At 43.4% G+C, this 27,129-nt stretch overlaps 2 protein-coding genes across 11 annotated transcripts in view; both read right to left on the bottom strand.

Annotated features, from left to right (window-relative positions):
- Window positions 1–8,540, bottom strand: part of farp2 (FERM, RhoGEF and pleckstrin domain protein 2) — a 63,217-nt gene extending 54,677 nt beyond the window's left edge. For 4 of the 9 annotated variants that reach the window (XM_015361147.2, XM_015361141.2, XM_015361146.2 and 1 more), the window contains exons 1-2: window positions 8,336–8,439; window positions 3,479–3,705 (exon numbers count right to left, since the gene is read on the bottom strand). In XM_015361147.2, coding sequence (XP_015216633.2) covers window positions 3,479–3,679 — 201 coding nt within the window. In that variant the 5' untranslated portion in view covers window positions 3,680–3,705; window positions 8,336–8,439. Of the gene's footprint in view, window positions 1–3,478; window positions 3,706–4,131; window positions 4,213–5,249; window positions 5,443–6,577; window positions 6,684–7,190; window positions 7,214–8,335; window positions 8,440–8,509 lie in introns of those variants that run through there. The other 5 variants (XM_015361143.2, XM_069197613.1, XM_015361145.2 and 2 more) reach the window with 5 other exon arrangements.
- Window positions 8,541–9,806: 1,266 nt separating this feature from the next.
- LOC102689212 (ephexin-1) lies at window positions 9,807–25,902 on the bottom strand. 2 transcript variants are annotated; one of them, XM_069197579.1, is made up of 15 exons: window positions 25,758–25,902; window positions 20,985–21,479; window positions 20,296–20,646; window positions 18,655–18,774; window positions 17,069–17,889; window positions 16,589–16,749; window positions 15,959–16,108; window positions 15,745–15,874; window positions 15,025–15,099; window positions 14,595–14,684; window positions 14,170–14,321; window positions 13,669–13,836; window positions 13,362–13,435; window positions 12,663–12,767; window positions 9,807–11,525 (listed from the first exon to the last, which is right to left on the bottom strand). In XM_069197579.1, exons 2-15 carry the CDS (start codon window positions 21,454–21,456, stop codon window positions 11,332–11,334), a joined length of 3,063 nt encoding a protein of 1,020 aa, XP_069053680.1. In that variant the 5' UTR covers window positions 21,457–21,479; window positions 25,758–25,902; the 3' UTR covers window positions 9,807–11,331. The 2 variants fall into 2 exon arrangements, with proteins under 2 accessions (XP_069053680.1, XP_069053681.1); XM_069197580.1 differs by having other exon boundaries at window positions 20,296–20,643.
- Between the last annotated feature and the right edge of the window lie 1,227 nt (window positions 25,903–27,129).

Here is a 27,129-nt window from a genome sequence, read left to right as displayed (position 1 = left end):
CGAGACGCGCTCGGGTGTCCCGTAGAACAACGCTGAGGAATCTCAGAATCTCCCCCTGGAGAGCGCGTGCGGCGCTCTGCAAACGAGCGCCAATCTTCTCTCAACAGTTTGTAAATAGTACAGCAGACATAACAACACATAGGATACTAAATCTAAACAGGAAAGTTATAATTCATGGTAGCAGAAGCCAAAGCAAACAACTCCTTGAACTACTCCTGCCGACTAAAAAAAAAATAAAAATCGTTGCCCAGATATGAAAAGCCTTCAACTCGAAGTTTAAATATAGTAAGTGCACTTTTTTAGAAGAAGTGAGGCATTATGTACTTTGTGGAAAAACTGGCGAGGGAAGGTCTCTAGAGAAAAACCTTTAAAACTCTTTACATCTTTACAATGTTTCACACAAAGAACCATTATTAACAGCGATCTTACAAACTCACACAAAACTGCTGTTGCTTGACCCATTCCTGCAAGATAACCACTCAGAAAAACTAAATGGTGCACAATCGGTGCATTTTTCTTTTTCTTAATATTTTACTAGTCAGCCTCAGAGATAAGGAAGGCCTGGGAGTGACCGAGCAAACCAGAACACCTGTTTCAATAGCTTTACAACAAACTCAGTGCAGCAGATGTACAGACAGCAGTGAGTAGACATTGGTCTCAATGTCAGACAGCACTCTATGCAAGTTTAAAAGATTGAATGGGGAGACAAACGGCATACATTCTGAAGAATGAATTAAAAAAAGATCATACATTTCTGAATTGTAAATGTATTTTCCTAACAAACACATATAACACTTTACCTATGTAAAAAAAGGACCCCCAATTACACAGTTGTAGCATGAGACATGACTGTATGCACTGTATACATGCAATAAGTCAATCTACTGGTCCTACTCAATCCTTAACAGCACTATCACCGTTACATGCAGAATGACTGAACTTTCTCTACAACATAAGAACTGTTTCTCTGTTAATGCAAATACAAAACTGTCCTTTAAATAAACATGGAGGAACTGCAATCATTCATTATAGCTACAGACTGCAGTGCTTTGGGGAGTCCTGAAGGCTTGCAGTGACCTGGATTAGAAAGACCACACTGTGTTTATGGATTCCAAGTATTAAGCACTAATCTCCAGGATTAGCAAAGTAGGTGTTTTTGGGTATTTCTGGTGGGCAACAGAGGGGAAGCAAATTCAGATACTTCTCGAACAGCTGTCACACACCCACATCCAATAGTATGAGGAAAAGTAACCTAGCTTCTGGGGATCCAAACGGGGTCCATCAGAAAAGCCTGGAAGTATTTCTTTGCTAAAAAAAGAACTAGACATTCACTATTTTCATTAAGCATCACAAAACATCAGTTTATATACTAAGTTTGATACAGTACATGCATGCACTTGCACAGTACTCTTTGCTGGGCTTTTACGTGCCAAAACAGCTGTTGCAAACTGTTGTTTCAATGTTTTTTTTTCCCCTTAAAGCCCATTTTTGTTCCTATTAGTCTTCTAATCCTTGTTCAGTAATTTCTCATTAAACCAAGAGCACGGAAGGCGTCTAAAAATAAAGGAAAAGCACCACAGTTCATCCACTGTGAAGAGGTGTGACTAGGAAATTCAGTACCACCTTCGATGAGCCCAAGGTTTCAACAGAGGATCAATGAGGTTACCTCTCTGCGCTACTAAGGCTCCTGTTCAGCCAAGCTGGCCCCACTGTTAAACAGACAACCCGAGTTGACTCGGTTCTGCAGGAATCAATGGCTATATCCTCAGATTAAAAAAAAAGACTTTCTTCTTTGGAAATTAGAATTAGGGAACACTAACTTCTGCTTGGGACATGGGACTGTAATGTGGGACACCAAATGGCCACAAAATTAAAAGAACACGGGTCAACTCTATACAGTCAGTTCGGGTCTGGGTATGGCTTCTGCGCTTCCGATTGCATTGCTGGACTTTCAGGGACACTTTTTGGAGAAAGTGGTCACCTTATTTTCCTATATCACCAACTCTTCTCTCATTGGCAATTCTAAGTTATCTACAAGTCCCCTGCTGGACTATGTTCCTGCAGGACCAGGCAGGAAGTAATACTAATCCACGGCACTGAATTATCTGGCCTCACAACACTTCGTGCAGATCGCTGGCTGGCGCTCAATGTTTGACACCGGGGATAAAGATGTGAGAGAGGCCGGCAAGCTGGTTCCCATTCCATCTGCGAAACAGCCAGCCGACGCGCCCGGGGGAAAGCCGACACTGCGGAGAGAACAGCTGGCCTTCCTCATACAGCACCCAGCTCTGCCTCCGCTGCCAGCCTGCCTCTCACGATCAACAGCGCCGGAGGAGGAGGAGGAGGAAGAGGAGGCATCTGAGCTCCAGAGCCCGACCTACCTTGCAGCTGTCACCACGGAACAGCTCACAAACGGAGCGAGCCCAAAACTGAAGGGCACGGTTTTTTTTTTCTTTCCATTCTACGTGTAACATAAGTCACAGTCAAAAAAACCTGGTAACATTTTCCCTTACAACAATCTTTTCACCAACATGTCAAAATAATTTCCATTACAGCGCTGGCGAAGTAAAAGGGTGAACCGAGCGCTGCGTAAGAAGGGAGCTTTCCATCCCACTTCACACAGCACAGCTTTCATCTTATAAGGAGCACCAGCACAATTACTGGGACTGATATATTTTAGACAGCTTGCGCTTTCAACTAGCTCTGGATGGTAAGGTACTTTTGATTACAGGCCTCTTTATGTACTGAGTAATCAACTACTGTAGCAGGAACAAGGACACATCGCCGTATGAAAAATGCAGACAGCTTTCCTGCTGAAAGCAGCCATTACCAAGGACAAAAGAAAAAAAAAGCTACAGCAGAGATGAGAAAAAGGAATGATTAAACAGAGGTCTCAAACAATACAACGTACCCACAAATCGCTTCCAATAAGCAAAGGCAACTAAAATGAGCCTTGCTGTGCATAATTCCAAACTTTAAGTTGAATGAGAAACATTGTTATAGTACTTACGACCACAAAAATTCCACACTTAATTTGCACATGATTACATATCCCCAAAAATGATCTACAAGGAATGAAAAACTAAAAATGATGATCCCAACCTGTGCTACTTTGATACTTCATTTTTAAACCACGCCGTTTTAAAACCGCAGCACTACACAAACACCATCTTACATGAAACCCTTTAAGGCAGTGTTAAACGCTTCGACAGGAGATCCCATTTAACTGAAAATCCAGAATATCAAACACGCTTCTGTGGTTGGCACAAGATACTTGTGCTTCATGGTCATGGTCAAGAAAAAGACAGAAGGAAAATCGCGGAAGAGGAAGTGGGCGGGCTGACTGGATGCACGAGAGGGTGAACTGCAATGCCACATGCACACGACTCGTTAAAATCAACTCCCGCCACCACTGCCAGCAGCCGGTCAGCTGGAGCCACGCCCCGGCGGGGGAGAGGGTCACTGGGAGGCCACTCACCTCCGTGTCGTAGATCTCCTGCGTGTTGTCCAGCCCTTGAACCCGGATCTGCAGCCCCCTGCTTGGGCCCTTGCTGCCAGAGGCCAGGGCGGTGCTCAGGCTCTGCCCCGGCTCCAGGGTACTGATCCCCACATTGGCCTGGGCGCCCAGGCGAGTACCGGGGGTCTGCAGGACGCGATACGAGCCCTCGATCTCGCCCATTGCTCACCTGCGGGCCACCCGACACCCTGCGAAGACAGAGATGAGCAAAGCTAATCAAGCAGCGCGCTTACGTCCATTCCAGTCCCACATCGGTTAACACCTCAGCCCCCCAAGACCGCCTTAAACAATCCACTTTCATAGCCTGCGGTTTCACACGGCGCGATTTCTCAGAACTTGTTAAAAAGGCTCCGTACGACCGCTGTCATTTCATTTTGAACTATTACTTCCCATAAAGAGCTGTTTGTTCACAGGGGAAAAAAAAAAACTTCTAGAGATGCAAATTACTTCGCATGAAGTTGAGAACTCGAGTTAAATGCTTCAGGGCTGTGTACCAGCTAATCTGCGAGTGCATGAGTATTCCACACGGACAACAAAGAACTACTATGAACACCAAGCAACAGAAAACAAAAAAAACGCAAAATGAAACCTTAAAACTGCTGGATTCTCAATACCTGTTTGTGAAAAATGCTCCATAGAGCAATGCTGCTACTGTAGGTAGCACATCGAGATCTTCCCCTGGTATAAACTCTGATAAAGCAACCAGGAAATTCCTCAACACTGGACACAGATCAGAGCGACTGTATCACAAAGAGCCTTTCACAGTTCAACCAATCACTTACTGCTTCCCAAATACTGTTTTGGAGCCGTACCGATGGCTTGAATTCTCGACTTCTGACTCACTCTTTTTAAAGGGATTCATCTGAATAAAGGTCTGTGTGGGTGAGAATACAGCATAAATGAAAAGTGCCAGCTGTGCAAAGCCACAAATTTAAAACACGGCCACAGGGGAGCGATGTAAAATCTCCAGCCTCTCGTCAGTTATAGCTATTTTTGGTGAAACTGTCATAAAAACACAAGTTCAAAATACATTTAAGGGCATAGAACAGGACAATGAATGATTTAAGCACAAAAATGAGCATGATTTAAGCATAAAAATAGCAGTTCCTTGACAGACAGCAAGACACTAACAAATCAATGCACTGAATGCAGAAAAGAACATTTCCACTAAGCATTTCTTGCTGGGCTCTGCAGCATACGGACAAAAAATGACACTTCTTTGAACAGGCACGCTAGTATCCACAAGCCAATGACAGGAGTAATAACTGAAAAGCCGCAAAAACCTAAATCCAGACTCGTCAAATGATGTTGATGATATTACAGAAACTCACACTTGCATCGTGTTTCGGGGATGCATAACTGGAAAGATTAAAAAAAAATGTTAAAAATCCCCATGATGAAGCTAAACAAAATGTACAAACACGCTAGCTAGCATTAGCTAAAATGCGGTCACAAGGAAAACCTAACTGCACGCAAGACGTGTCATTGCTTGCAGGGTCCATCTGCAGACACCTGTCCCTTTGCCTAACCTCTGAGCATGTCGCAGGATGAAGCACACCTACACTGCACCAGTAAGTTTCTCATCCAAATCACTTTCTGAGCTCATTTTTAAGCGGTTTCTTATCAGGAAACGACAACCGTTTGGTTGCGAGTCCACTAACGTTTTTTCTTGAACAGACGTGACACCTGTCAATTCTGCCTGCCAAGTATCGCGGTCACCGAAGGGACTGACCAGTATGGGAGCTGCCATCCTTCTGGGGAGCCATCGGGGGTCCTACACAAAACCGCGATGCAGTAGTGAAGTGGGCGTGTCTATCTGAAGCAAGCAGCCCATCCCCTACCATGCTAACAGCCTGATAAGGGAAAGTTACCGGTGCCACTCTGTGGTTTTCCTTCAGCAGGATCAAGCACCTCGTCACCTGTGTCTAAGTAATGAGGTCATTTAGTGCTTAGAATACAACAACAGTCTAACGGTTTATGTATTTAAGCCCAAATGACTCAAGTGTGTTGTGGGCAGTCATGAATGATCAATTAATCAAAGTGCCGCCAAACATGTAATCAATATTGAGAATCTGTATACTTTACTTTGCTAAAGACAGACAGAGAGCAATGTTTATCTCTCTTTGATGCTTTGTTTGGTACTCAGCCACCACAGAAGAGGTGACTGCGGTTAAGTACTGTTTATAAAATAACGTGCCCGTATTTTAAATCCAACTGACTGAAGTCAAGAAAAAAAAGCCATGATTTAAAAATCAACTGTTTTAGAGTGAGATCACAGAACTTTCTTAGACAGAGGATCTTTTAGTGTTAAATCTATTTTGTACAGCAAAACGCCTTCTCTCTGAGGACTGGGAGAAAGTGTCAAAATGTCACTATTCTGGCAACGCCAATGTCAACAACACCTATTAGAGAGACAGCCCAAGTCAGACAAACACTGCTAAGGCTCTTTTAACGACAGTACGACACACTGCTAGCCTAGCAGTACTCAGAGACATGTTAAATACTCATGTGTATGAATTACTGTAATAGTGAGAAAAAGAACAGTTCAAATAAGTCAATTTACAGGAAGCCCCTTCAAAAGACCATGTAGAGGTTATTTTGAGATATCTTCCAAGACTTATTTTGCATTAACACCCACAAGAAAGAATAAATCACATAGGTTCAGTACTAGAAGTGAAACACCAGTATAAAAGTTGGTGTATTCTTTTTGTTTTTGCTTCATGTCCCAAGTCATCCTGTACACAGTAAAAGTACAGGAAGGGGGTGTTTTCACATGGCATTACACGTATTGAATCTTAAATTAAAGATCAGGAAACATCTCCAAAGACACAAGAAAACTACAATATGATACAAAAAGCAAAATACCACTGTAATACACTGAAAAAACCTTAACCCAGTACCATAATATATCCCTATAGCTTTTTTGGTATTCCAGCCTATAATTTTTGATTGTCTGCATTTAATTTCTTAATTGTTAACTCGGAATTGTCAAATAATCCACAACTTAAAAACCACCTTTGGGGAACACCCAATGTCTTAGTCAGTAGTGTAAATGTCTACCTTTTGCTATTCTTATTTCACTCAAGTTGGTCGAGATACCGAGAACTGTGCCGTGGTGGTAAAAACCATCCAGCTATTTTTATAATTCCGTGTTATCGATGCAGGTCAAGGAAACTCTTCCTCATTGTGTACCGTCAGTGAAAAGCTTGCAAGTATTTTGATTGTGACAATAAAGCCGCCCTCCACCTTGTTGACTATCTGACGTCACCCCCTTCTGTTACAGTAGCAGGCCGTGCGACAACTCGGTTTGTTGACATTTTCCCGGGGTCAGTCAACGCGCATCCTGACGACTCCAGAGCAACCGGCTTCTCGGCGTGAGGGAGAAATAAACTCTCATCAGGCTGTTTGTTTTTCTGAAGAGAAGAAACGTGACCAAATAATCCCTCGACAGTCTCATTTTACAATACAACAATATCCACTGACATTTTTGCTTCAAGACTGTTTCCAAGACACCACGCTTCGTTTGGGCCATACCTCCACACTGTGCTGTTCCCAAAAGAGGGCACAGTGAATCATTTCTAATTCCGACTCCCACAACACGTCGACATTGCTACCCACACATTTCCGCGGAATAAAGCCCATGTCGTTCGGAGAACGGTGACCATCCTTTCACCTTTCTTTGTGTTGTCCGATCAAAACCTAGAAATCTGAACTTCGTTTGCTGAACCAACTACAGCACACTTGCTCGCGTTTCTCCGTTACATTATCGCCGCACATTTCCAACAAACGAGACTTTCATTTAAGCAAGTTCAAAGGGCACGGCCGAGCAACTATCGCTATCAACAGCAGCTTTATGGGGGAGAAAACCTATTATGCCTAGTCACGGTTGTATGATGAAGGGCTTGCTGCTGGTTTTGGATATACAGTATTACTCAAATGCGACATCTTTTAATATTACAGAAAGGCAAGTGTATAAACTTTTGGGAAAACACGCAATCGCTGAAATGCTGTATATTCCTGAAAACAGGTTGCGACTGGAGTAAACTTTACTGGCGTTAAAAAAAAACAGGTATTCGCCCATCCACTCGACTAAACCAGCTCCTTTAAAACGGGAATTTCCAAATGTGTTGTACCTTGCCCCAGAATACTAAGATTAAATTCTTAAAACGTTTGGTGTCAATAAGGTTTGAACTGAACTAAGCAGCACATCGCAATCGGTGGTTAATAATGCATGACAGAGTCGCATGGCCACGTTCCCGAAGTCTAAATGTTTGTTAAAGTCCATCCAACATTTTTGCATGTACATGTCGCTGAGATTTGATGTCAAAATATGTTTTTGTTCTAGAAGCATTAATTACTGTCGTGATCAAATTACTACCTTAGGTAAAACAAAACATTTAATGCAAAACTTTTATTTAATAAAGGGCGGATTAAACATTAAATCTCATCTAACACATGCATTTCATTTGATCAACTTTCTTCAACTTTACGCTCAACACTGGCGCACGACTGAGATATACGATTGCTTCCGATCGTACCCGATGCAAATAGAAGTGCGAGGTGAAATCTTTTTTCTAAAACCTCAAATATATGAGCAAACAGGCAACTAACTCGGAAAAACTACGAATTTAAGTACGTTCAAAAAGTAAACTGCAGATTTTTTCTCTTGCAAAAGCGCTCCAACACTCTGGAATTTACAAACTTGGTGGGAAACCCCTGATTACATTTTCCGAGCCATAATGTTTTTTTCATGAAATAAAAATTACTGTTGAAATGTAAGGACTTAAAAAAAGGTACTGGAAGAAATTAATGACGTACCTGAATTTCTGTCGCTTTATTCCTAAAAATCCCAGCGCGAGACGCTCAGACGGCCATCGCTAACACACGGCGAGCACTGCTGCGCTCTGATTGGCCAGAACCAAAACCCTCCCCGATTCCCATTGGATAACCCGCCTCAGCATTGTTCCACTTGCGATAGGACAAAGATGTTACCTGCAGGAGCTCCGCGATTGGGCAAGTACAGCTGAATCCACTTTCCAGAACAATTGGCTGAAGGGAGCGCTGGTATTGATTTGCTTGACTGGTATTGGTTCGATAAGTGATGACACAATAATCGACTATTTTATATGCGTTACAAGAACGACAACTCGTTCCCAGAAATTCATGGGTAGAATACATTGCGTGACGAGATGAATCGATTACTTATTATTTTACTTTCTTTAATATCAGTAAAAAACTTTGATTCTTTCTATATATTACCAGAAGAGTGTTATTGCAATTCAATGCTTGACCATTAAAAATGTTTTAATGTATTGCGGCTTTCATAACCAAAAAGCACTTTCAACTCCACTCCATTCTTTATTTTGCATTCTTAATAGTAAGTTAAACTGTGTTCATTAAAATAGCACAATATGTTGTATCAAGCAAAGGTTTAGTAAATTACATGATTAGCTATCGATTTTAATCTTAGAAAGCATCTTTCCAAACTATTCTTGAGGGAATGCACATACATTATAGATATATAAAAACCTGAAAACGAAAAATGAGATGGGTGTGTATATATAGGTGTAGGGGTAAGGGAATACTTAGAATCAATCCAAAGAATGAAATTAACAGGAATATGAGACAAAACTAAATGAGCTTTGCACAACACTCAAAATATTACTGTACAAGAAGGGAAGTGGATGGAGTAAGTATCAGGGAATTGTGGGATTACAAAAGCCTAGCGAGGCTGTTGATCTGATTCTCAGGTACCCAGGGCAACCTGGGGAGCCTTGTGTATGGCCAGAGGGATGACCTGGCGACTCTCCACCAGGCGCACAGCACAAGTGGGGGGGCTGGGGTGGGGTCAGTCTGATTGGAAGCCGAGGCTTCTCCAACACAAGACACTTGAGCTTTAGGGTCAACACAAAGTCTTAAGGGTGCTCAGTCTCTTGTGGACACATATGATTGATATAATAATAATAATAATTGCTTACATTTATATAGCGCTTTTCTGGACACTCCACTCCAAGCGCTTTACAGGTAATGGGGACTCCCCTCTACCACCACCAATGTGCAGCATCCACCTGGATGATGCGACGGCAGCCGCAGTGCGCCAGAACGCTCACCACACATCAGCTATCAGTGGGGAGGAGAGCAGAGTAATTAAGCCAATTTATAGAGGGGGATTGTTAGGAGGCCATGATTGATAAAGGCTGATGGGAAATTTGGCCAGGACGCCGGGGTACACCCCTACTCTTTTCAAGAAACACCCTGGGATTTTTAATGACCACAGAGAGTCAGGACCTCGGTTTTAAGTCTCATCCGAAGGAAGAGATATGACAAGAATGTTACACTCCCAGAGACTGCATCTATTCAGCATAAAACACAGATGCTGATTTGAGGATTCTATCAGGTATTCAAAAGCCTGAACTGCACTGACCAAAACAACAAGAGATTTCGGAGCATTCAGACCGCCAGAGGCAACTGAACACAGAGGGTACGATCTGGATACTTTAAGAATTGATTTGAAGGCATTCTTAGATCAATCTGCTACAAGCTACTAGATATGAAATTAGCAAAATGGGCAGAACCTTCCCTTGTAAATGGGGCAACATTATTCCACTGGATTAGGACTCCAAAAAAGCAAAAGGACTTTTAAAGAAACAGCTGCCTTTTCTAAAACGAAGTCCATATTCATTTAAAATATTAATAAATAATTGAATGGCTATATATTTTGTTTGTATCTCTACATGTACAAATACAATTAAATGGTATTATCCCCAAAAAATGGTTAGGCTGGGATATGAAATTGATTTTGCAGCATATCCAATCTGATGGCTGTTTTAAGGGATTTCACGGTTGCACTTTAGCCTGATCTCCATGAACATCAAACTGCTTAATTCTATTAAAAGGTTGTTTAATTGTAGTGTAAACAGCACACTGTAACCACCATATAACTGCACTATAAAACAAGTGTGACCACAGATGAAGCAGTTCTTTATATGATTTTAGAACTTGGTTTTATTCAATGGCAGTATTCATTGCAGTATGTTTGTGGCCCCTTAGAAGAAAAAGCAGTTATACAATTTTAATTTTTAGTGCCTACTGTAGATGTGTAAAATAGAGTTCCACAACAGCCATGGCTAGATTTTCATCATTTATGGTAAACCTCAAAAATCACTGACATTTTTAATTCACTACAGAATAACATGCTGTCCTTAAATTAACTGAACACATTCAGATGAATGTCTTTATATTTCAAGTAGGTAGCTGCATCAGCATGCGTAGGCTGCAAAGGAACAAGTAAAGGTTTATTCCATGCTGAAAAGAGATGAAAAGAAATACAACGTTTCTGCTGTGGAGCCTTCTTGGGGTGTGACACTCAAAGACGTCTCCACAGCCGTAACGTTGTGTTCTTCTTCTCTTTTCAGCATGGAATAAACCTTTACTTGTGTCTTTATATTTGTCAGTGAGGCCTTCGTAGAGGGTCTACATAATAAAATACTATTTACTCCAATGTCTTAGAAGAGCCAAGGGCACATTTGATGATGAATGGATAATCCCTCTTTATGGCAGGAAAGCAACTTGCCAGGAGGGTGATTTGGGGTTGGCTTGTTTTTCATTGTCACTATAACCCACTACAGAGGAGGTGTTCTTTAAAAGGGACCCTCCCTGCCCTTGGGCTCAACAACATGCTGCTATGAGGTTTATCAGGTGTAAAAATCAATCCAGGCAGCTGCTGCACACACTTCCCAGCCCGATCCGCTCCACCTCAGATAGGCCGGTGCCGGGTCTTGCTGTGCCCACGAGGGGTCAGGTCTCTCCCGCCCCTATCGGAAGCAGCTGGAGACCCGGCGCTCACGGGACGAGGTGCGCCGGTTCAGCAGCCTGTTGGCCGTCTGGAGAACGCGGTACCGCTGGCGCAGGTGCCTCCTCTGCACGTGCTCGTTGGTGATCTCCTTCACGAAGCTGGCGGGGAACCAGCCCCGCTCCCCGTCCACCAACCGCCGGCCCTCCAGGAAGCCTGAGGGAGGGGGAGAGCAGATCAACCCTGACGCCTAGGATAAACCGCAGCCCTCAGGTCACACAGAAAGTTCGGGCAACGTGGTGGCTCTGTGGCTAAGGATCTGCCCCTGTGGCTGGAAGGTCGCCGGTTCATTGGGCCCCTGAGCGAGGCCCTTAAGCCCAGCTTCTCCAGGGGTGCCGTATAAATGGCTGACCCTGAACTCTGACCCCAAGCTTCACTCCCTGTCTGTGTGTCTCATGGAGAGCAGGCTGGGGTATGTGAATAGACAAATTCCCAATACAAGAAATTGAATATGGCCAAAAAAAGTGATCTGACATTTCAGGAGCTGGAGAATTTCAAGCATTTCAGTTTACAAGATTCACTGAAGTTTCATCTTGACTAGACTATCCAGCAAAGCTATTGCCAAGGGAATAACTGGCTTACGCCTACTCCCTGAATGCTGCAGCGAGCAAGAAGACTACTTTCTAATTGCCCCTCCTGAGCACACTGTGCCCTTATGAACAGGAGGAGGTCATTCAGCTCATCTAGCCTATATCGCACTCAATGGATTACAAGGCTCCCAGTTTTCCAATCAAGGGATTATTTTATGCAAGTTGTGCATACTGTTTACCACATTTTATATACATAAATTATCGGTTTTATAAAAAAAACACGTTTATTTGTGGTGAAAGTCAAAAGGTTGTTCTTTTTCCATTCAAAGCCACGTGCCTCTTGTGAAATTGGCCCAATTTCTTTAATGCACACAATTTAGACTTGGATCTTTGGGAGGTGAACTCCAGCCAGAGTGCACTTCGATTCTGCAGTCTAATGTTTTTTGACATGACATGTTTGTAGTCCCACCAGGCTAGAGGACCAGATTCAGAGTGCATAGACGTTTTCCGGGAAGCCGTAATGCGTCAATAAGGAATATTCCAGATTAAAAGAAGAAACACGTTTCGGGTTTTTATTACGGATGACTAAGGAGACGGAAAGACGCTTCTCTTGAAGGTTTGTACAGACCTTTAATTCCAAACAAAACCCTAGCGTTTGAAAATAACAAATGTGTACAGACATGACGTATTTAAAAAAAATAAAATATCCCCACAGCACATGACATGAGAGCCACGTAAGAAGAAGAATTTCGGATCTACCCACCGTCAGCTGTTTTCTGGATAACATTGATAATGTCACCAGGCCTCAGGCTGAGCTCTCCGGGTTGCTGGGCACTGTAGGCCTCTGTGCACTGGACCTGGGGACAATCTGAAAGCGAAAAACCAGCCGAAAAGATATTACAACTCCCCCACAACGTGGAAGAGTTAGACCCCACGGCGGACGGATTGGAAAAGTTAGCAAGAATGCGGTTGTACTCAATACTTTGTCTACTTTGCCCTCTTGTGGTCAAATAGAGAAATAGCATTTCTTGGGATTAGAGGCAATGATCAGGATTTTACGTTTTTAGTACAATTTATTTCATAGTTCTCCCTAACTGCGTTAGTACAGCTTTATTATTAGGTACTTGTATTTCATTATGTAGGGTGTAATTGTAGCTGTTTAGGACGCCTGTGCGTGAAAAGCGGAGTGCATTTGCAATTTGCAGCCTGGGTATTAATTAATTCGGCTATAATATCGTCTACTGTGTGTGCTACGGAAATTTTCAAGGAGAGAAATTACTGTTAATTTTCCAAATTGGTTCGCTATTATGCTGTCAGGTAATGAATCATCGTTCTTCTCATCGTACAGTATGTTTGTGCTTCGACGCCTAATCAGATGCGAGTGAGGGGCTGAGGCAGCAAACAAACAAATGTAAACAGACGTCTACAAACCAAACTTGAAACCTGTTGTGGAGGGACTCACCCCACTCCTCATACACCTCGTCCCCACCACTCCTTCGTGGGCTCAGCTCCTCCACCCAGCTTGCCTTCTCCGCTCTGAAACACGAGAGAGCCCTGTGAGTTGGATGGCTCACGTATCGACACTATTGGGTATCAGCCAAGAACCTGTCCCATGTGCCCCCGCTGGGAGACTCCTTTTGAGCATGTGACGTCACATGTGATCAGAGATCACTCACCTGCTGTGTTCGTCCGGTTCGCTCCTGGACTCCTACCCGCGTGATTCATTTCCACTCGCGGTACGGTCACTCAGACCGGGCCGATGCACTTACTCTGTGGTGGCCCTGAGCAGACGCTGGGAGGTGGCTCCTCGGTGGTTCTTCACCAGGACCAAAAGGAAAGTCTTGTCCCCCTCACACTCCGTGCCCTGCTCCTCGGCTCCGTCCCCAATCTCGATGAGCGAGCGATGGACGTGATCCTGAACTACAAACCGATCCACCCTGGGTCGCGGGGAGAACAGATAATATTCACATTACAGCGGAAGTCTGCACATCGCAAATAAAAAAAAAATAGCTTCCCTGTCGGTATGTGCTCGTGTTGTAGCACAGAAGGTGATGGCTTCTACAATGTGTAATTACCGAGCTACTTGTCTTTAAGACTGCTGCCCTGCACATTGACTGCTTAGCTCCTCTAACAAACTAGATTCTCAAAGGGACCCCATTACTCTTCTCCCACCCTGCCTTCCTCTCTAAAACCTGCAGTCCAGAGTCTTTCACCCTGTTGGCCAGAAAGAGTAACTCCTCAGGTGACCCAAGGACAGAGCTGACACTCACCCCTTCCTAACTGCCACCAGCAGCAGGTCATTGAAGAGGAAGAGGTAGACGGGAGAGAGCTTCTTCTGCCCAAAAATGTTCTCCTTGTCAGAGAGCTGGGCCAGCTCCCCCCTCTTCACCAGCCGGCGGGAGGAGGAGACCAGTGGCAGGCCCTGGGGAAACAGGGAGAGGGGTGTGGGGGACAAACCTTCACTGATGGTCAGCGAGAGAGAGGGGAGGGGAGAGACACGAGGAGCTGGGAGAAACGTTCAGTGATTTATCACTATGGGCATTGGAGAAAAAGCGCATGCAACAGGACATGGCAACAGGGCAAAGTCATAAACTCACACAAGATCTGAAAGTCAAAGTCACGTCTCAGTTCTCCAGTTTCCCAAGGGAGGTGGACTCTGCTGCTTTGGCTGCGCTGGTCAGAGATGGAAGCTCACCTTGCACTCGAACTCCGTCTTGTTGGCAATGAGAACCAGCTCCTCCATCTGCTTCATCTTCTCCACCTCCCAGTTACAGTCCTCAACCACCTGGAGAAACACAGGCTCAGGGCTGGGAACAGAGCACTATCACACCAACACGCCCGGAACGCCATCCCACACTAGGTCCGTTTACAAGGGATTAGAGAGCCAATTGTAGTGCAAGTTCAACGTTAAATAATAAAAAAGAAGAATGAAATGAACTTGCAACCTCCTGGCAAGATGTATGAGAAATAGACTACACTCCTTTTCAAATGTTAAAAAGATTTTTTTTCTTGCAATGTCTATTAACACTGTTATGTTTAGGTTATCATCTACCAGTATTTCTTTTTATTTGTTCTTTCTTGCTTGTCTAATTTGTTCAAATGCTTTTCATCTAGATTTTGTGTACCTTGGAGACTTCCTTTAGGGCTCTCTCTGTTGACCTGTGGACCTCAGATCCCGGCACTGCCCTCTTTAGGATGTTCTGGGGAGCGGGCATAGTGTGCCCAACAGGCACCAGGGGAGAAGAAGAGCATCTTTAGAACCAGACCCACATGCTCTAACATCACAGTTAGAATTTAAGACGTGAACTCCTGAGTTCAAACTCTCAGTCATGTCCAAAATAACTGCTAAACATTGTGTATTTATGGGTCTTCCTAATTTAAAGCTGTGTGAGGACAGGGGTGCACTAACATTCCGACAGGAGAGAGAAAAAACAGGACTCAGTTCAGCTAAAAAACGAGTATTGGGATCTGATTTCTTCGTATTGGACCTTAGCCTTCAAAATCACTGACTGACAAAAGGCTGTACTGAAAAGTTGTGATCCAAGTCAGTAGTTTTAAAATATCTTGAGCAGATTTCAGTTAACCTTTTTTATTATATTTTTACAGGAGACCTCCTATGAATCCTACAGCCTGGATCTGAGAGCTATCTTGAGAGAGAGGTTCATACAGTTTCCTTGCTGTGAATCCTACTGGTCTGTCAGGAACAGAATGCCATTTTACCAAATACATCACCCCCCTACCAGGCAGTAATAGCCCTCTGCTTTACTTCTAAAGATATATTAACACCGCAGTCACCTTCCCACAGCCCATCACGTGCCCATCCTATCCCAGGCTCCCTTCCGTACCTCCACCAGAATTTTGAGGCGTGTGATCCTCTGGAAGGGCAGGACCAGAAAGGACTTCAGAGGGAGGCGGTTACAGCGGGGGTCCTCCTGGAGCTGCTTCAGGATTTCCACAAAATGGGGGTTTTCCTTCCTGAAGGGGGGCACCAACACAGGGGATTACTCCACGGGCTCACAGCCCCAGGCCCCAGGGGCGCCCTGGCAGGCCCTGTCCTACCCCAGGTTGTGCAGTGTCTGCTCCTGGTAGGGTATGTTGCGGATGTAGTCGATGTAGGCGGAGAAGTGGCTCTTGGTATGGTGCTCGATGACCTCGCACACGTCACAGAACAGGCTGCTGTCTTGCTTGCTCTTCAGGTCTTCTAGGAAACTGAGGAAATGACAACCGTCACTCCGGGCACCACAGTTGAGCTCTCCTCTCACGTGACAGCCAGTCCTGGACCTGGTCTGGCACCACCCTGTTAGCCTTTTAAAACCTTGAAAACGGGGTAACGTAGCTCATTCATAAATGACTCGGTTCAACACAGCACACATCTTACTCAGCACCACTGTACCAAATCTGTATGGTACCACAGTAGACCAAAAAGAAGAAAATGCCAGTCAGTGCAATCTGAAACCCAGCAGAGAATACATAGAATATCCTAATAAACCTTTAAATGCAACTTTTCATGCAAATTATACTCCTATCATATTAGCATTTTTCAATATAAGTTCAATACATAAGTTATTAAAGATGAAAAGATTGTAAGTCATTACATGCCCTAATTCTTGCAGGAGATGACTATACCATCAAATGAGAAAAACCAATGGAGTATTACTATGGAAAGCAAGATAGCTCTTCATTGCTTACTTCTGACTGATCTCCCTGATCTTTCCAATGCTGGAGAAGAGGGATTTGCGGTCACGCGGTGCAAGGGCAATGTTAAGGTCAGGGGACTCCATGAAGTGATCCACTGCCACATTCAGACTGTCCAAGTAGGATTCCTCTGTGATCACCACCTCGTACATGCTCTGAACCACAGGGGACAAACTGTCACACTCTTGCGCAGTGTTTCACTGACACACAGCAAGGCATAGGTAAGCAGAGAGACTGGGTTACACAACAGGCCACCAAGGCGGAGCTGCACACCTAATATCACACTCGGGTCACAAGTCAGACAACGGACAGACTGATAAATATCCCATTCAGATCAGAAAGGCCTTAAATCAGAAAGAGAAAAATATGTCAGTGTCAAAGCATGATCACCGCTCAAAGACAGCTGCACAGACAAGAAGAGAGTGAGAAATGTGATGGAGAGCAAAATCAGAAGTCTGGCCCTGACTCCCGTACCTCCTGAAGCAGAAGCTCCTGCTTGTTGAGCTGAGAGAGGATACCACTCTCCTGCACCACGCTCCGCTCCTGCCAGTACCGTTTCATTGGCCTTGCCTTCCTGGGAACCCTCCTGATCACCCCCTCGAGTGGCGAGCTAGTCTCTTGGCCCCCTCCAGCTGGCAAGGGCTCTCCGGCATCCTCCTGGTCCTGGCGCGCCTGGTCCATCTGCTGTGTAGGAGAGCATCCTGGCACAACCCTATCTGTGTGCTCTTTGTTCGACCACTCCACAGACGGCTGTTCCTGTCTCTTCCAATGCCCTCTTGCAGGGCCCTTGGCCAGTGTGGATGGCGAAGTTGCACCAGCCGTTTTCTGGCCCTTTGGATAGCCTTCTTCCCTTTGCATCTTGGAGCCCAAGAGTGAGATCTGTAGCAGCTCCAGGAAGGGAGATCTCCTGTTCTGAGCAGGTGACACCATTACAGCATCAGAGTGCAAACGCTTGCCCCCGATGAGGCTTGACAGGCCCTCATAGCTGAGCAGTGAGAGCTTATGCCTTGCCTCCTTTCTCTTCTGCTTCTCCTTCTTGGCTTTCTCCTCCTGGCTGTTTCCCGGGAATTTCTCCTGTAGTTCTGCCAGCACTCCTGGCATTGCGTCAGGTAAAGACCCTCTTTTTCTGCCTTCCACTTCCACAATGGCTGCCCCTTTGGTGATGCCAGGGGGCTTCCTAGAAGGAGCGGACTTGCCAGGGCCCCTAGGGAGAACTTTGATGTAGGACTGGGTGGTAACTGACATGAGGGGTGGCTCTTCGCCTGGTCCACTGTCTGCGCAGGCAGTCAGGGGCTCTAGGAAGTGATAGTTGAGGAGAGAAGGATTGAGGAAGATTTATTTTGCTGTAGAATCTTACTTGGTCTTGTTTATTACACCAATATGTTAATGTTAGCATGGAAATGTTAATATCAGCCAGCCAGGCTCCGTTCTCTATTTCTTGAATAAAGCTGTTCGATTCTTGAAATATTTTAATCCCCTTGGGAAAAACGATACTGATGGTACTTTGGAGTAAAAACACTGCTGTTCACATCACAGCAGACTCTGGACCCAATACAATATTGTTTTCCCTTTGCTGTGAAATGCAGACTGTGATACCACATACCTAAGCCCTATTTCCTTCCATAATTCTACAAGAGCTTCACTAATATCTTGGTTGAAACTGACCTCTGACTTTTGTCCATATAAATAAATATTTATTTATAATATACACTTCAATGACTTTTCATTAGAAAAGACTCAGATCCACGTGACATGCTTTTCACTCCCGGTTAAAGATTTAAATTAGAATTTTATAATCTAATTTTGCAGCACAGTCGACTGTTTTTGAATATACTGAATTTTTATGCCCTATGCATAATGATCTAAACATCCTAAATGGTCTCTTATGAGTGGGAATAATATATGAAAGACCATGTTACTTACACGGTAATGAGTTGATTTTCAGGCGGGTGCCCACCCAGTCTCATAGACAGGTTGGGTGATATACTGTAGTACTACTCATATTGAGTCTAAGATAAGAGATTTTGCAGTGATGGTAACACAGGGCTGAGTTCACCCACCTTGGCTTCTGATAGGCTGCGTGCTGTGCATGGTAGGCAGTGTGAAACGCTCACTGTCCAATGGAGATGTGTCTATTTCCATGTACACGCCTTCACATTTGCTGGGCTTCTCTTCTTCTCCTGATGGGCACAGACATGTATAAACACCATCTGCAGTGCCGCAGATGATATAGTAATAGCAGGCAATATACTACCCTGCTCACCAAAGGCAAAATAAAGGAAGATGCCGTCTTCTTCGGCTCTGGGAATTGCCACATATTTATGTAATGAACCAATACAGCATATTTCAGTTCGCAGACAGTAACTGTCAATTCATCTTAAACTTTAGATTTCCACTTTCCTGTGTAGGACCCCTCACTCATATTTATCGCTCTTCCAGCTTTACTTATCATATAATTTCATCCCAGAATAATGTAGCATATTTTGACATTTAATGTATTGACTTGTAGCATGAAGCTCTCAGTAGACCCATTGATATTATTGCCCTGATTATGCTAGCCCAACCTTGGCACATGTGTACCAGCTTCATGAACATGAAATGTTCATGTGTTCAACTATTAGTTTTCAGCTGCTTCATTTTAATTCATGGGCTTATGATATTTAACACAGATGCTTTTAAACTAAGACTCACAATTCCAGCAAGGGTGGATGTGTAGAGTTTGAAATGTTTAACTCCAGAGCCCACTTGTTCTACAATGGGTGACGACATTTCCACTTAGTGAAAGAAACCACAGATAGTTTTTTTAGCAAGTCACGAGAAAAAAAAAAGGTTTAGCAAGTCTCAATTCGCAGCAGCCTCCCAGACTCCCAGCATGGACTTGCCTGCTGTTTCCAGTCAGGAGAGCAAGTGCTGGCTTGTACCTGGAAACTGCATACGCATGCAGTTCATCACAAGGGTTCCAGTTAAAGGAGTGTTCTGTGTCTTGCTTGATTTATAGTAATCTGCAACTGAAAGAGAAGCTGATCTGAAACTAGTGAGATGTTAGTTTTCTTTTCATGGGTTCAAATTAAAGGAGTCTGTGGACTATAATAATAATAATAAACTTTATTTTTTATAGCGCCTTTAAGGGTGGCTTTTCACTAGACTTACTTGTATAGTAATCCATTCTGAAAGTGAATCTGAAATGAACCCAGCAAGATGTTAGTTTTCTTTTCATGCAATTTACTAACAAAACATATTTCATGGCAGTGCTCTGAGAAAGATTCAGTGTCCTTTCAGTAAATGTGCTTGTGGTGTAGTACAGTATATATTGTCTCACTACTGATTTAGTCAGTGATCATTTCCTGCATTGAATCCCACCTTACATATAACACTACTGTTTTTTTCTTAAGATAAAGAGGTTAAGAAACTAACTGAATCAGTAGACACTAGCAGATGTGTTCACGTTGGTCCTTTGCCTCATCATTTTCATCTTTTATCTTCAGCTCCATCACTGCTTTGTGACATTTTTCTATTATTTTCTGCTTGCTGATGCAAAAGATTTTATCCCTGCATGACTTATGGCTGACTGAGTGCGCGGTGTGGGAAAAGTGTGAGATCAGGGGGGCACGTCAGTTTAAGATGCTAAGCGCGTTGATAGAGAGAAGGGAGCAGACGTACTCAGACCTGGAAAAAGAGGGTACACGGGCCAGTGTGCCTACCTGTTGTCAGAGCCAGCAGTTCAGGCTCTTTCGGAAGTGGTCGGATCGGGAGAGGGGCGCCGGGGGGATATCTCCTGGTCTGCCCTGTGCCACTCTGGGTGGTAATATGCCAGTAATCCAAGTGGGCATCCCAGTCCCGGGTGAGCTGCTTCTTCACCATGTGCTCAAGCCAGTCTGCCACAGGGGAGATTCCCACAGACCCCTCACCAATCTCAAGCAGTGCTCTCTGGTGGCACACACACGGGCAGCAGGGGAGACACACTGGTTGACCTCCGGCTTCCTCCTCCTCCTCCTCATTCTGGGGGAAAGTCTGGGATTCCCTTTCTGCGGGGCTGCTCCAGGCCCAGTCTTCTAACACACAAATTAGAGGACAAGACAGATAAAGAATAAAGCGGTATTCTCCATCTTCCTTTGCTAGCTGTAAAATAAGGAACAGTTAGGCTTGTTCCCGGCAGAGACCCACAATTGTATCTTTTCACAATAAGTGTCTTTAAAGCAGCTATAGCTGAGTGTGTACTGGGACTGAATGATGATTTCGATTGCAACTGGGGAAATGAAAGCTCTAGATATAACAGGGCCCTTCAGCTCTTCTGCATTGATCTAATGCCCAAGGCATTGTAGAGGTAGCCAACTCTCTGAAGTCTGGCAAGTATTTATCTGCACAGTTATTTTGTACCCCTGTGTTTTACCTGGCTGCTCAGATTCGGGGATGTTCGGGGGTGGTTGAGGCGCCGGGTCCGGCACTCTTCTCTCATGTTCGGCTCCCTGGTCCTCTCTGCTCTGCGGCTGCTGGGCTCTCTGTGGGGTTCGGGGCTTTGGGGCAGGAAGCGGTCTGCTCGGGCTTTCTCTCCTGCAGACAGGTGGCACAGCAGGCGGTGCAAGAGGGCTGCCACTGCTGCTGTGATTCTGGGATGCCGAAAGAGATGGGCTCTGATCTTTGTGCAGAAATGGCATTGACAGGTGTTTGGCTCGTTGATCCCCTCTTTGTCTGTGGGAGTCTTCCTCCTCTCTCCCCCTCTGCCCCGGCCGGGCCCCCCATGTGATCACCTCAGTGGCCCTGCGCCAACGGCCCCCCCTGCTCTGGGGTTTGGGGGGGAGCTGGGGTTTAGGGGGTAGGGAAGGCCGGGGGGGAACGGCTGGGCTGAGCTTCACAGAGCCCATCCAGTCTAGACCAGCACAGACACCTGCAGGGGAAGGAAGGAATCTGTGAGGAATCCTGTAAGGAAACCAGCCCTGTTCTGTTAACTTCTGGTGCCAAGGCTGTGGATTCAAATGTGCACACCCTGTCCTAATCAGTAGAATGAACTCTTGCAAATTGCACTGATGCACAAGCACTCAGATTTAATGCATTTATGCATAATACAATAAGAAAAGAATCCTTCATGTACCCAGATAAGGATCTTGACAATAAATTCTCACTTACAATCAATTTATGGATTTAAAAAAAGATTTCATATCAAGCAATCCTGATATGTTTTCAGCATGACGGCATTACAAACGTATCATTGAGTGTAACCTCCCTGAGCACAATTATTAATTTAATTACTGGCTTATTATATGGATCTTCAATAAAGCAATTTTGGCGATTTTATCTCAACTCAAAACCACACACAGACTGCATGAGAAAAACAAGAGGTATATCAGTGGGGCTTGAATACTTCTTATGAAGTCTTCTTATTCTTCACAAATCACATGACTTCAGTGTTCAGTGTGTCATCAGCAATTGACACCAATCTCTGCTCAATACTGGAAATATAAATAAGTTAATGTACATGCCCACAACAAACAATGAACAGCTGATTTAAAACTGAAGTGTTTTTTGTATTGGGCAGCATAGTGGGGTAGTGGATAGCCTTGCCCTAGCACTGCTGGGGCCCTGAGTTCAGCTGTGGACCTGGGCTGCTGTCTGCATGGAATTTGTATATATAGGATAGGCTCCAGATCTCATTTCAATTCATTTTGATATAGCGCCTTTCACAACAAGGTTGCCCCAAGACACTTAACAAAGCTGTGTGACAGTACACACAATTCATGGATCTCCTGTGAACCTGTATTGGGAAAGCAGTAGAAATATCGATGGACGGATTTGTGTGTTTTCATTGTACATCAGCATAAATTTTGATTGCTACAACATACTGGATGTAGGACCTCAATAAACATGAAAATCAGATCAGCAACAACAACAAATGTTTATGCATGAAATAACGCCTGAATGCCTCAAATCACATTTTCAGTGATGAGTCTGTGTCATTGCAGAAGTGACTTCACAAGTTTGTGTGCGCTGTATCTTTATCCTGAGAGGCTCTGTGGGGTGTTGAAGTGGGGAATTGGGTCCATTTTTGTTAGGAATTCCCCTCAGCAGTTTCTCACACAATCAGCAGAATCCAGGGGTGACTATGCCATGTTTCGGCAACACAGCTGCACAGCAGGTTTCCCTCCTCAGGTGAGCGAGCTCTTTCATTAGTTCAGATCCCCTCGGATGCGACTGTGGGCTGCGTCATGTTGTTGCTTGCAGAAGATGTGGGTAATGAAAAAAATATTCTATCGGATGATCACGATGTGAGGCATGCCACACGTCTGAAATCCCCCTGTTTGTAGCTAATAATTTTGGAATGTTAATGTTTAACGAGCTAGGAAAAATAGATAATATAATAATCGTAAATCTTTTATATAGGTCCTTTCATGTAAAATAACATAACAAAAACCATCCTGGTGTGACTGGTTGAAATTTCTGATTTCTTTTGGATGATGCAGTGATGTGCATTTATTAGTTTATGGAAGGGAAAGTGTTTCTTAAATCCATTTTCTTTAGTTTTTATGAAACGTATGGCAAGCATTGTGGCTGGTAATGAACAGGTGAACATGTACTTCTTTTTGCACTTGTCTTTGAAACCAGTGTGCTTGCTACTAATGAATGAATGGCCTTATACTCATACAGTACCTATTATTCCAGTCAAGGACCTCAGTCCCCATGCACATAGTGACCCAGACAAGCCAGTGATTGTTCAAGGTCAACACCTCTGAACTGGAATGGGTCATTCTACAGAACATCATGTCACACATTGGCAAGATCCTGGGAATCATGCACAAGGAGATCAGAGGGGAGGAAAAGGAGGAACATATATCCAAGAATAGACTGGCAAGGTTTTAGGGTTACATGTTATCAGCCATTACTATGTAGTTATAGCAAACTTGCTGCAATAGAGAAAGAGTAGCACAGGCCTTTTAACCTTTAGATAAAAAGGTTGAACTTGGTACATGGACATTATGTTGTGATATAGATACATTTGGCTGGAGGTGTAATATCTTCTATTTCTACACTGTGTTTCACTGCTTTCATAATAAGGGTGTATTGCCTGAGAGGAAACAGATAGCATTTTGGCTTTGTCAACAGTTTGAAATGCCGTGTTATATTTTAATACTAACTTAACACTGTTCATTTGAGCAGGGAGATCACTGTAATTGTGAATCTTCCTGGACATTGCAACTCCAATTCACATCCAGAAAGATTTCTCCACATCCTGAGGGCATCTGTTTTTGCTGACAAAGTTCTACCATTCTTGGCAAGACCTAAGCTTTGATCTCACTCTGAGTGAATTAAGGATATTGGGTTTTAATTTAATCATTATAAATATCTGTTGGCGATGTCTTTCATCAATCCCTGTGCTGACTGTGCTTCGTCCTAATATACTACTTAGTGGCACAGAGCAGTACGACCACAGTAAAGGGAAGGTACAATGGTAACGTCTCACTGATTCATCCTGAAAAAACTGTCTTGAACAAAACAGAAAACTCACAAAGCTTCAACAAAGGCTTAATATTTGTCTGCAAATAATGATGAAAAATAATGATGAAAAACTCTTCCATTTTAGATGAAGCCTTAAAAGGTAATAATGATGGTAATGAAACTAGGAAGAAAACTACTGGAACCCAGAACCCACCAGTCTAAAGTCCAGCAACTGATCCACTACACCATGCCACACGTCCCCATAGAGGAAAAGTGTACTGCAATGTATTTGTGCAATGTAATTGAAGGACTCATTTTCAGGGGTCGTATTATGTGTTTTCTGCATAAGTCGGTGAAAAACGTTTCTAGCGTTAATTGTCTCCTCATAAGGAAATGCGGAAGGGAGCCAATCAAAAGCTGCAGAGCAACTTGAAGCCCAATCAAAGCTGAATCAAAGTCTCTGAGCCTCACTGATATACTTCTTATTTTGTTTTCTCACATTCTGCCAAGCCTGAAGAAGCTTTGCTTGTCAGTGGGAAAGGCCTGACAAACAGCAATGATGCACCAACATTACACCACAGGACAGGTGACAATCAAAAGAGCAGACAGAAAGGCAATATACTGTACATCTATCTCCTTTAAGACAAACTGTTTTAGGCAGGACAGTGGTTTAAGAAGTGAAGGCAATCATCTCTTTCTGAGCTGAATCACTGTATCAGCCACAGAGACAGCAGAACCGCAGAAGAGCCGACATCTGCAAAAACACATTGCCTTTGCCGTGCCAGCAAAACAGCCTGGGAATAGCATTGGCAAAAGATCAGAGACAAGCTCACTCAGAATGAAAAAGTTTAAAATCTGATCATTCTTTGCTTTTGAATCCTCCTGACTGTAGCGGGTAAGGGCATCTGGGCAGCCCAATACTGCAATCTATTAAATGTCCACCTAACATAGATAAGCATGTACTGTATGCAATTGCTTAGAATTTTAAAATATATTGAGAACAGCTGTAGGCGTGATTTTAAAAGCTACAGCTGCAACATGTTTCACAATCAAAAATCACAGAAAAATTAAATCACAAAAGAAGTAATATATAGCAGGAAAACAAAAAAACTTCTGCCCTTTGAGTGTTCTCTGTTTTTTTGTGGTATGAATGTAACATCAGTAGCAGTACTTCATGAGCTATGGAAAATTTAAATGGTTTATAAAATTACCCTAACTCATCTAAGAGTGTTTTATGATGCTCACTAATTAATTCAAATTGTTTGAAAGTGATCTTGAGAGATTTTCCTAAAAGCAGTCCGCTCCCCTTCTTTCTTTAATGTTTGGAATATAGTACAGGCACAAAATATCTTTTGTGAGCAAGTATGCTCAAATACAGACTGACTTAGTTTATATTACTAGCCTTCCATTCATGGGCTAACACTTCACAAGATGATCAAAGGGTTTTTCCAGTCTGGGTTAGGTGTTCTTTGTGTTGTTTAATAAGTTTATCATGGCTTTACCATCTCTTCACATTCTCCTTGTTTTCAAGCATTTCAAACAAAAACAATGAATACATTACTCCAAATATTTATCTTTGCAGAGGTTTCATGTGATCAAAATCAAGCGAAACACTAAACTTCAAGACAGCTTAACACATTATCATTCCTCAATATGGCACTTTACCACAATGACGGAAATGGTTCTGACCAGCTGGTTGGGATTACAGAAACAACTCGCAGGATTATGAACTCACCTCAGACAGAAGCTCACCTCCAGCTCAGGGAAAAGTGTCTACTTGTCTTGACAGTCCAAAGCTTGACTCCCAGTCACAGAGAAAGCAAGGGTACTTGTCTGCCTTGGAGCTCTGAATGAGTTGCTCAGTCTGCTCATTTCCAAAAGACATACAGAAGACTGATGGAACTTTTACAAAGGGTTTAGAGAGAAAGGAGAGAGTGTGACCTGTCTCTGCTTGTTGTGTTGGCACCTAGCCAGCCGTCCAAGACAGACACAGAGACCTCTAACTGCTGCTGAACAAAATACATCTCTAGCATGTCTCTTTACTAGAGCACAACTGGTAGGGCAGTCCATCCTGGCATCTGTTCTTAGTGAATCGCTCCATGTTGAGAACAATATCTCAGAGTATTGTTTTAAATCTGAAAAGCACTTCCTATGGTTTATACTGTTCTAGTTTTGGTGTTTTTTTGTCCAGTGACAATTTTTCCATATGGAGTGCAGTGTGTGTACATTAGTCTGATGAATGCAAGTTAAAGTCCAGGCTGTACCACTGGCCAACTTTGACCCCATCATTTCCTCAGCCTGTTTTGTGCCACTGGATCTCAGTAAGATAGAACAAGTAGAGTTCTTTTCCACCACTCTCTAGGTACAGAGATGAGCACTAGCTGTATAGACAAGATCCATCTCTAGCTCTATCTACGTATGGTAAGTGGCACAGCTTCTTGCAACCTAAGTTTCACCTCATTTTTGTATTTTGTTATCTACCAAATTTCTAACTTCAAACCCTTAAAGGGTTCATTAGCCAGGTCTGCTGCTGCCTCCAGTGTTTCACTAATGGCATGTGCAGGAACAATTATTAATCTTGTGACGTCATATACATTAGCCTACTACTCTACAGTACTGTGCATAGTACAGGCTACTGAAGACCTGGTCTGCTACTATTTTACAGTCCTCAGGAATCATGGAAACACACCACTTGTTCAGCAGTTCCCCAGTTTGAAAAGGATGGACCACTCCTGAGAACGCATCATTCTGTAATATTTTGGTAGGGCAGGACATATTATATTGTATATACTGCATTTTGTGGATACTTGACGATGTGAAAGACAATTCATAGAAGTACTAAAAATTACATACATAATGCTTTGGTATACATTTAGTTGAAAATTAAAAACATGAAATAAATATACTGCTTTAAAAAAATCTAAAAATGTACACTAAAAATCATCTCAAGATAAAAAGTAGAATTAATATAGGTTTAAGTAAAGAGCTAAATCTCAGGGGAAAAAAGAAAACCTTTTTTCAAGACTTTCTGAAAAAGACTGGAAGAAAAACCAGTACAGCTTTATAAATACACTTAATAATACACTTCAAAAATAAACTACCAAACT

Source organism: Lepisosteus oculatus, chromosome 13 (genome assembly GCF_040954835.1).
Source record: "Lepisosteus oculatus isolate fLepOcu1 chromosome 13, fLepOcu1.hap2, whole genome shotgun sequence".
Taxonomy (NCBI): domain Eukaryota; kingdom Metazoa; phylum Chordata; class Actinopteri; order Semionotiformes; family Lepisosteidae; genus Lepisosteus; species Lepisosteus oculatus.
The sequence above is the reverse complement of the archived record's forward strand: the minus strand, read 5'-3'. Positions and strand labels throughout refer to the sequence as shown.

Coding starts and splice junctions, on each gene's coding strand:
- LOC102689212 (XM_069197579.1), bottom strand. CDS start 21,456: ATGGGCTCTGTGAAGCTCAGCCCAGCCGTTCCCCCCCGGCCTTCCCTA. Junction 15,100..15,744: donor GCCTCAAAATTCTGGTGGAG/GTACGGAAGGGA, acceptor CCCGCTCCCCAG/AACATCCTAAAGAGGGCAGT. Junction 13,436..13,668: donor CTGCTCAGGGCCACCACAGA/GTAAGTGCATCG, acceptor CTCGTGTTTCAG/AGCGGAGAAGGCAAGCTGGG.